Source organism: Hippocampus bargibanti, linkage group LG08, assembly GCF_051943395.1.
Source record: "Hippocampus bargibanti isolate YZ-2025 linkage group LG08, ASM5194339v1, whole genome shotgun sequence".
NCBI lineage: Eukaryota > Metazoa > Chordata > Actinopteri > Syngnathiformes > Syngnathidae > Hippocampus > Hippocampus bargibanti.
The window spans coordinates 22533509-22543692 of NC_142741.1; the positions used below are offsets into that span (position 1 = coordinate 22533509).

The following is a 10184-nucleotide window of genomic DNA, read 5'->3' on the forward strand; positions in this document are numbered from 1 at the left end:
TGACCTTGGATGAAGGTGGTGGGAGGGGCAAATATGCCTCCTGGGAGGGAGCAGTTAGCGTACATTAAGGTGTTGGATGACACTGTAATTTTGGAATTAATTGTTGCCACCGGTGCATGTGATCGGCACGAGTTGTTTAATGAGCATATGAATGTAATGACGGGCTTTATGGAGCTGAAGACCAACGTTTAATTATCTTACCTCGTGTTTTCTTCAGGTCCAGAGAGATTTCCTTAATGGCAAAATCGGTGTGAAATGGAGCAATCTGTTCACGCATGATCAGCAAGTGCTTGATCAGGAAAAGCTGCCCGTCTATTTGTGTCTGCGGAAGATGAGTGACAGAAACAGAGCACCGCCGCTAAAAAAAACATGCTGCCAAACACAAAAAAAAAGTCATCGTCTGACTTTCCAGGCGGTCGAGAACAAGAAGAGCTCAAACAGGCTCGAATATGATAAGCACAAGCACACTAATTAATAACTTCTGCATAACCAGAGTCGGAAAGGGATACTATTCTGCAGTGGAGGGTGAGAGAGGGCATCTGAAGCCATTTATTGCTCAGCTCATTATTAAAGATTGGAGGAAGAAAAAAAAAGAGGCACGGGGAGGACACTCGTCATCCGAAATTGATGTTGCCGCATTAATTCTAAATGCTAGGTTGAAACGGGCCAGTCAGCGTCGATATTAACAGCAAATTTGAAGGTGAGAGCAGCCCATAAATAAAAGGACGCTTGGCTGAACAGTCTGCGGAGCATAATAACGCCGCCATTACAATAAACTTTAAATGACATCCCAGCTGCTTTCGTTAAGTACCCCATTGCCGCAGGAGGTTCAAACGAAATAGAATTAGGGAGGGTGTGGGAGGGGCATCCAAAAGCCAGGAGCAATTTGCAGCTGTTTTCATAATAATAGAAAAAAATGGGGGGGGGGGGGGGGGGGAGTATAAAACTTCTTCTGAGCGAGTGAGCGTGCCAAACCTTGTTCTTAAGGATGCTATCGGAGGCACTCAGCAGGGACTGGATGCAGGCAGATAAGGCTTCTTGCGATAAACCCTGGAAGACGGCTCTCTGGAAAAGGCAATATAATGGAGATGGGAATTAGGAATAAAAAAACAAAAGATGAGGGGATTTCCTCTCCACAGATGCACATGTTCCCTGAGAGACAGTGGAGGCGGGAAGGGGTATGATGTTCAAGTTTAGAAATTTCTAATAGATCCTTCCCATTTAAAAACAACAAAAACAAGAGAAGGCCTTATCGGTGTGATTTAATTTTCTCGCTCCAGTGAAGATGCATTCTCATCTAAATTGGGGAACTACTAGGGGGGCACAGATCACAATTTAATGTCCGATAACGATTTTTACCCGTCCAGCTTTTTTTCATAACTAACAGCATTTACCTTCAATGTTCCTCTCTTGTTTCATTGTAAAACATTTAGCAGTGTCGAGATAAAAGGTGAATTGTTTTAACACACATGAGGTTGTTCTCTTCATGAAAAAGGAAATATTATTGCAGAAGAAGAGAGCAGCGGTAAACATTTTCAATCCTTTGGAGGGTGGGTTTGTGAGATCGTTGCAAGATTGGTTGTATTATAAGGGATAGACTGACCACCGATTTCCTAACATTTAATGTGACCAATCAGATTTGGTTTATTGGTTATTGGTTCGTTTCAGCCTTAAAGGACAACCGACATCTCTGGACAAATTGTGTCCATAATTTGTAAAATGGCTTCAAATGACTTCTACTGAGCGTATTTTACAAAGATTCCACGACATATAGCTATATTTTACGTTTTAAGACTTGGAAGTCTAGTTTTTGAGTTGGTGACGAGTCCGTACGTGACGTCACTGAAGGAACGCCCCCTGACTACCAAAAAAAAAAAAGACACATTGTAGCAGTCCTTCTGAAAACCTCGTGTTGCACCAGAAAGAGGCAGAAGAGGGCGTCCAAGCTCCATATAAGGAATTTATCAGCCTGTGGAAACGGGCTGATTCATTCCTCACAGGAGGTCGGTGGCCATTTTCTGCCTCTTTTTGGGTGAGACACTTCTCCCCAATGTTGCCTCAAAATGGCACGGAATAATTTCTTTATAAAATAAATAAATAAATAAATAAAATATATGCTTTCCTCTTCAGAACTATTTGAATCATATTAATAACTGGATGTGTAACAAGAAAGCATATTCTCCGAATCTGAAGCCATTGTTTTGATTCCCCAGCAATGCAAGACATATTGGTGTGACGTCATGAACTGGGGGTGGGACTTTCTGAAAATGCCCAATTCGCAGCTCAATTTTTTTGGCAGATTTTGGATACTTTAAGTCATTTTTATTGGTGTTTTGCATTCGAATAAAAATATCATACTGCGTGTTTTGGGTATTTTAGATGCTATAAAACCAAGTAAAGCCAAGGCAAAATGAAAGGTGCAAACCGGAGCTTCTTTGCTCGTGTAAACATTCTTGAAATGCCACAAACAAATATTTGAAATGCACATGTAAATTAACTTTTTTTTGCTTCATATTCATTGAAAGCGCTATTGCATTTGGGATTTTAAGAATTACTGTATTTTCCGGTGTATAAGTCGCCACGGAGTATAAAGCACACCCCCAATGAATGGTGTATTTTCAAACATTTTCCATATATAAGGCTCACCGGACTATAAGGCGCACCTTCAATTAATGAAAAAACGTTTTTTCAAATATAAAATATCAATATATAAAAGTTTTCCAAATATAAGGCACATCACATTATAAGGCGCTACAGTCAAGGCCGGGGTTACACACTACTTTTTCTCCAGGAGGAAATGGAGTCAGTGGCTGCTGACAGTATTTGCGAGATCTGTTGTGGCTCAATATTACTTCGCATATAAGGCACACCTGCGCATAAGGTGCAGGTTCATCTTTTGAAGAAAATCAAGGCTTTTGGGTGTGTCTTATAAACCGGCAAATACGGTATGTCAAAATGAAGGGTCCAAGTACAGTACCACTAAAAGGACCGTCATTAAAATACAGCCGCGTCGTCGGACAAACTGTTGATGAAAATCATCCGATTATCAAACAAGACATGTCTTAGGTGGATCTGGTTTTACCACTATTAATCAAGCAAAAGAGTTCCACTCTGTCACTCTGCAATATATGCTTGTTGCAGCCACTAAAGTTGACAAAGCCATTACGTACTTTGAATTTCATTTTGCGGTTCCCAATAGCCCATAGAGAAAATAATCAGTGCCACCAAAAGTATTAAACCTTCAGTCACCATTTTTCATACAGACGTTACGAATAATGCACACGTGCTTGCTGTTTGAGATCTTTCAATCGCAATATGAGAGGATCAGACACACACAGACCTGTCACATGACAATCTTCTCGAGCTAACAGGCGGCTAATTATGATGTACTTACGTCTATACATCTGTACAACTTGGACAGGCAGACCAGCGTCCGTCTAACCGTCGGGTACCACATGCCGTGCAAATCAGCGGGAGAAACAGAAACCTGCAGACGGGATGCCTCCGGTTTCCCTGTAAGACCTTATGTAAACGTGGAAATAGGTCATACTACAACATCAAAAAGTGTTGAATTTGTACATCAACACACACCAGCGTTACTGTTTCTTCTCCCATCTGAATCCTCCAGCTGAACGTCGGAAAACACAGCCTCTTGGGACGTTTGCTTCAACTGCTCTTCTTTCAAACTCTGAGCGATCCTCTGTTGAAAAGGACACACGGGAGTGACGAGCTGCTAAATACTTTCAAAGCGCGCAGTGCTACGAGCACAATTTACAACCAGAAAGTGATAGCTTCCCGTCTAGCCTCACCTCCATCATCTCCAGTTTATCGGGATAGGCCAGATCTCCCGGGGCAGGCTTGTAACCCATGATGTCCGTCTGGATGTAAATGTGTGTCCTGTAGACCAGTCTTTCCTGCACATCCTCCAGCATCTGCTTGACAACGGCGTCAAAAGCGCCCAGCTGGCTGGCTGTTTCACAACACATATGCAGGTGTTTCAAAAATGAGAATATTGCATTTAAAAAAAAAATACATAAAATGGTTTAGTTTATTTCAGTGGTTGAGGTCATTCAGTGAAACTCACACATTGTCTCGTAAGGGTTCACAGCCCATAAAGTCAAATGTTTTCCGACTTCATTTGTTATCATTTTTAGCGTTACAGTCATACAGATAAAGACAGCTACATATATTTGAGATGTAATAATTTCATTTAATCCTCATATTATGAAAAAAAAACATGTTGATTATGTTGTGGGTCGTTTTTACCCGTCTGTAAAAATCCACACAAAACAGTCAAATAATAGGTGACATCAGAAACAACTGTTTCTGAGATGCTATAAGCATACTTGAAAAGAGAGACAGCATATTTTCTATCCCATTGGGATATTTTAGAACTGTTTTGAAGAAAGGAAAAAGAAAGGAAATCCAGTGCTTTCTAGTAACACAAAAACAGAAATGGGTAAAATTGACCCGTAACATAATATGCGGGTTAAAAAAAGTCACAGACAACAACAAACTTTACTCAGATATAGCTTAGGTTAAATGTCTCCCATAATGTATTTTTGACATTGACAAAAAAATATCCTAGGTTTTTCCTAGCACATCGGGTTATGAGATATTTTCTAATTTGTTTTTAGGGTGGACATACAGTATAAAGCTTTGCACAAGACAGATGAAATGTAAGAAATGACTGACGTTTAAGATTTTTTTCTAAAAATCGGCTCTTGCTGAACATAACACTTCATTCATAAATGTTATTAAATACGTTTATCTAGAAAGGTTTACTTGCATCACAGATTTTTTGACCAGTGTCATTTGTGGTCTTAGACACATGCAACAAACTTGTCAAAACTGCAAAATTTTTCCCTTGGTAAAAACAAAACCAGCAGCGCAGTTTGTTAATGAGACATCAATATTGCAATATTGTTCTTCATGCTTTTGTGGCTTGTGTATTTATGAGTACAAGTGAGCGGCATTTGCGGTGCTGTGGGGAGGACAGAAGCTTCCACTCACCATTGTGGTGAACGTGGTCTTCCAGCATCTCGGTCTTAAGGATGCCACAGAGCTCCGACAGAGTTTCCAAGTGGATGACGTGGATGATCAGAGGCCGCAGGACGTCGTACAAAGATAAACACAGCCTCTCTAGCAGCTCGCTGTCGAACAGTGAAACATCGAAGACAAAGTCTGAATTTATGACCTGAACCATTAAAATGAGCATTTTTCAACCAAAATACATTTGACTTGTACAACTTTTTTTTTAACTTGCCAGTTCTATGGTGGGCGTTGTGTTTCCTGTATATTTTTTTCTTATGACGACATCACGAAAAGGAGTTTGACTTCATCAATAACGCTTGGAAAGCCGTAAAGTCAGTTATGGCACTGTTGTCATTTTCCATACTATGGTTAAAAAATAAAAGAAATGGATGCCAGTTTTGCATTTATGCTATCTCCAGTATTAGTCACGTGAAGCTAACTTGTTAGCCTTTTGGGATATGTCATTTTCTTAAATAAACTGTGTGTAATCGTGAAATGACAAAATTATAATATCCTCTAATTTGGTGACTGTCATCTCTATTTTGTGGCACTATAAAACATCACTAACATAAGTTGCCACCTGAAGAGGTGGTGAGCAAATTTTGTGAGATCCTATCTTCTTTTTATACATTTAAAGCTATCCATAACCTTGCCCCCCATACCTATCCTCTTCCTCCCTCCACCTCTGTGTGCCCCCTGCCCGCCTCAGCACGATGGGGGACAGAGCTTTCAGCTGCTCTGCCCCCAAACTCTGGAACTCACTTCCTCCCAATATTCGTAACATCAATTCTCTTCCCACCATCAACTCCCATCTCAAAACCTATCTATTTAAAATTGCATTTTCTGTGTAGCTCTTTCTCTTGTTTCTATTTATAATTGTATTATATTTGTGATTGTATTTTATTTATTATAAAATATTATAATAAAATATTTTAAATAAAATGTATTATTATAATCAAGTTGTAACTATTTGTCAACTCAGCAGCTAAATTGTGTTCGATAAAACTACGCTATTGTTGTCACATTTGGCAATATGGTAGTAACTCTTGATTAATCTGTCATTTTATGACCCTAAAAGAATAACATAAAAAACAAAAAAAGAAAATGTTGTCACCTGATAAGGATCAGCACAAAACGGTGTGATTAATTAATAGTGGTTGCCGATCCAGATGTCAGATCTATTCATCTCTAATTCCGTGGTTTTTGAAAGCACAACAGAATTTGTGACAAGTACGGTAATCTGGACAGAGGGGTGGCACTACTCACTCTAGTTTGGGTGTGGGCATGGAAAAGAACTCATTGTAAAGCTGATGCTCATCCTGGCATACATGAACCATGAAGGCACAGCCACTGCGGACCTGCACGAAACAGAAAAGGCCTTTTTCAACCACACAAGAAATGTCGGCAGGGTTACAACCATTTATCATGCGTGCCGATTCATCGAGAAAAAGCGACGCTTTCACATCTGACGTGAAATGTCGCACGGCTGCTTTTAAGAAGGGCAGTTGTGCTTTGAGCTAGGTCGTGCCTCACCAGGGCGCAGTGGTCTTTGCTGTTTTGCTGGGTCAGATCTGTGATGGTGGAAGTAATGCTGGGAGTGAGGAGCTGCTCTCTCTGGTCCAGGTAACACTGGTGGATTTCATCCAAAAGGTGATGGTATCTGCCGGGAGAAGCAAATAGTCCATTCAGAGTATGGCACTGACAGCACCGTGTGGGGAAATGTACAGTGATACCTTGGTTTACGAACGCTTTTGCTCACGAACTTTTCGCCTTACGAACATTAGATTCGCGAGAATATAATCTTGGCATACCACACAGCGCTGCGCTGGCAGGCGCACTAGTTTTCCACACCCCCTTTCTTCGAGTGCAGACGCAGTTTGTTATCGAGTGAAGTACTTTTGCTATTATGGGACCGAAAAAGACCCCACCACAGGCTCGTGTTAAGGCAGAGGACACAAAAGGAAATTACGGTCGAGCATTCCATTGCCACGGCTGGCTATGGGTGTTTCTGTGTTTTCTAAGCAACGGTCTCAGGCAATAGAAGAGGTTGAAAAACTTCTGTTGATTTGGATTAACAAAAAGCAGCTAGCAGGGGACCGTGTGAGTGAGGGTATTATCGCCGAGAAAGCACGGCAACATCACTCGGATATCATCAAGAGACAACTACATCAATGACCACCACAAAGGTAAATAAACTGACTTTATTATACAGTACAGTTTATTTCTTTAATTACAATGCAATAGCACATTTATTATACATAAAATAAGGAATATTTTGTGTAGTTTTAAGGCTTATTTCGTTGAAAGATTATGTTTTATGGGGACCTGGAAACTGATTTTTTTTTTTTTGTGTTTTTACGGGAAATAAATGTTCGGCAGATTAACTTTTCACCTTACACGCACTTTCTGGGAACCAATTAAGTTTGTAAGCCGAGGAATCACTGTACATTTTAACACGGAGAGCACTTACTCTGGAATCTTAGCCGCGCGCTGTTCTATCTGTTCTATGAGCGACTGGAAGGAAAAAGAAGGGACACTTCTGCAAAGTACTAATATGCAATTATATTTAAAAAGGTAGCAATAATAATCAAACTTACTCGAACTTTGGGAGCAGCTGCTCTAAATCGAACATAGTAGAGCGTAAAGGCATTGTCCGCGTTTGCCAAACTCATTGGATCCTGGAATACAAGCATAAATTGTATTGTATGATCAAACAAGATTAATTTGATCAAGAATATACAAACGGTGGTTATGTCGTACCCTTTTTGTTAAAACACTTGAGAGGTTCTGCATTGTGTTTACAATGTGGACCTTCATGAAGTGCATGGCTTTGGTGAGACACTGTTTAAACTTGGCCAGGTAAACTGGGTAGTCTTTGAAATTAGGCTAAAAAAATATAATAAAGAAGTCAACAGGAGTTTGGCAACTTAATTTTAAACAACACGAGGGAAGTCGTGTTTTAAACGCAAATTATGATGTCATGAGTACTTACATGTGAAGAAACATAATCAATACAGTCATCGAGTTTGGAGAGCATTGGTATAAAGCCTTCATTATTTACAGATAAGGTGGATGAATTCAGTTTCTAGAAACACACACAGAAAGAAATCTGAGCATGTACATTCGTGTATATGAACTACACTGAAATACTTTGAATAAAAATCATATTTTAAGAAGAAGAAACAAAAGCCAACCGTGTTTATGTGCTCCAGCTCATTAAAATATGACAGTTTCTGCTGTATGTTCTCCGCAAGTTCAACAAGCTCTGCCTACAAGGAATAAATACAAAACAAGAGTGTTGATTTCGAATAGGCAGACTTGGCAAAAAATACAGAAAAGGGGAGTCCTATTTCCCCATATATCAACGTTATATTCAGTAACTAGTTGCTGGTTAATCGGCTTACTTGTTCTTTTAAAAGTTGTTCACAAGCCTCATGTAACGTGCCAGTCTTGTTAGACACAAAGAGGTACTGTTTCTGCAAGGAATCCAGCTGCTCCAGAGCAGCACCGACATCTTTCAGGATAGCATCACATTGGTTCTGGTAGCAGCTCAGATCATCTCGCGTACGCCTGCAATTCAGACAGAAATATGAATCAAAATGGAATGTGGTAGAAAACTGCAGTACAGTACCTTTGATTTTGTTAGCCCTTTATGATCAATATAGTCAAACCTGTTTTGCATTATTTTGGAGCGAGTAATGCATACAAAGAAGTCAACAAGTCTAAGAAAAAAATCAAACCATAATGAATATTTTCATCTTGCAAAATTGAGGTCTCCAACCATAACAATAAACATGCAGGCACTATTGACAAATACTACTTCAGACTTGATTATAATCATAATAATACATTTCATCTATAAGCATCTTTCAAAACTATCAAGTCACTTTACTGTCACGGGATACATGATAGCATGTGACAGCGCCATGGTGTAGCCAACCGTTGTGGGTGATAATAGAGCACTCCATATATGACACACCTGTATTTAGCGCTCTCTTCCTGATCCATGGTGGCTTGTAACTTGGCAAACCAGGCAAAAAACTGAAACAAACATCAGCGTTCAGTACTTGCAGCACGTGTATCGTGGCGTACAGTACATTTAAAATGGACATCAAAGACGAAAGAAAGGGAGAGGAAAAATATCAAGTGACCTGTTGTGCAGTTTCTATCTGGTCGTTATCCATTTGGAGCATCTGGAAGCCCTTGAGGAGGACGTCTTCTGTTGATTGGGGCACGGCGGCAGTAAAAGGAAGGCAGCGAGATGCAAGGCTGCCCAGATCCTCAATGGGTAACTACACAGCATCACACTCTCAATAAATGTCGGCATAAATGTTGAAGATGAAACCTGCTATATTTTAGTGACGTGATTAGATAGGAATAGAATACTTTCAGAGTTAGTTAAATTAACCTAAGTCATGACAAAGTCGGTTAGCATCATGCTAGCATCCTTGCTTCGGATCTCACCTCGGAGGGGATTGCAGGCATTTCGGCAGCTGCTCGGATCTCCAGCACGGAGTCCGTCTGCTTGTCCGTGAGGGGAGCCATGGCGTCCGGGCGCCCGTCCCAGTGGGACAGCTTCTCTCGGGTCTCCTTATCTGTCAGGTCCAGCAGGGACTGCTGCTCTGTTGACGCCATCGTCACAGGTAAACGTCAGCAACTGACATGGACAGTACTTCCTGTTCCGGGATGTGTCGGAAGGGTGAGCCAATCACATAACAGCTAACGTTTCTTCCTCGGTTATGGCTCATAAATGATTTATTAGTATTAATTTATCACATAACACTATTAAAATGTCATTTGTGAAATTTTAAAAAAAAATCAAAATCGTTTTTTTTCTGATTTATTGTGTGTAATTTAGTTTAATTTGTACAGGCTTTTTACACAACTCAAGTCCCATCTCAAAACCCAACTATTTAAAATTGCATTTTCAGTGTAGCTCTCTCTCTTGTTTCTATTTATAATTGTATTTATTTATTGTATTCTATTTGTGATTGTATTTTATTTATTGTATTCTATTTGTGATTGTATTTTATTTATTATAGTACCTATGCTTGTCCTTGAGAGCTTTGAAAGGCGCTTAAAATGTAAATTATTATTATTATTATTATTATTATTATTATTATTATTATTATTATTATTATTATTATTAT

At 39.7% G+C, this 10184-nt stretch overlaps 1 protein-coding gene across 4 annotated transcripts in view; it reads right to left on the reverse strand.

The window, feature by feature from the left end:
- cog3 (component of oligomeric golgi complex 3) overlaps window positions 1-9681 on the reverse strand; it is a 34780-nt gene extending 25099 nt beyond the window's left edge. For all 4 annotated transcript variants that reach the window (XR_016115759.1, XR_016115760.1, XR_016115761.1 and 1 more), the window contains exons 1-17: window positions 9499-9681; window positions 9186-9326; window positions 9014-9075; window positions 8439-8604; window positions 8229-8303; window positions 8027-8119; window positions 7795-7920; window positions 7632-7712; window positions 7505-7548; window positions 6568-6694; window positions 6301-6392; window positions 5014-5153; window positions 3810-3970; window positions 3592-3700; window positions 3395-3522; window positions 976-1065; window positions 202-322 (exon numbers count right to left, since the gene is read on the reverse strand). Coding sequence is in view for 1 of the 4 variants with exons in the window: in XM_089002502.1 (XP_088858628.1) it covers window positions 202-322; window positions 976-1065; window positions 3395-3522; window positions 3592-3700; window positions 3810-3970; window positions 5014-5153; window positions 6301-6392; window positions 6568-6694; window positions 7505-7548; window positions 7632-7712; window positions 7795-7920; window positions 8027-8119; window positions 8229-8303; window positions 8439-8604; window positions 9014-9075; window positions 9186-9326; window positions 9499-9669 (1927 nt within the window). In the remaining 3 variants the exon portion in view is untranslated. The remainder of the gene's footprint in view (window positions 1-201; window positions 323-975; window positions 1066-3394; window positions 3523-3591; window positions 3701-3809; window positions 3971-5013; window positions 5154-6300; window positions 6393-6567; window positions 6695-7504; window positions 7549-7631; window positions 7713-7794; window positions 7921-8026; window positions 8120-8228; window positions 8304-8438; window positions 8605-9013; window positions 9076-9185; window positions 9327-9498) is intronic.
- Window positions 9682-10184: the final 503 nt, after the last annotated feature.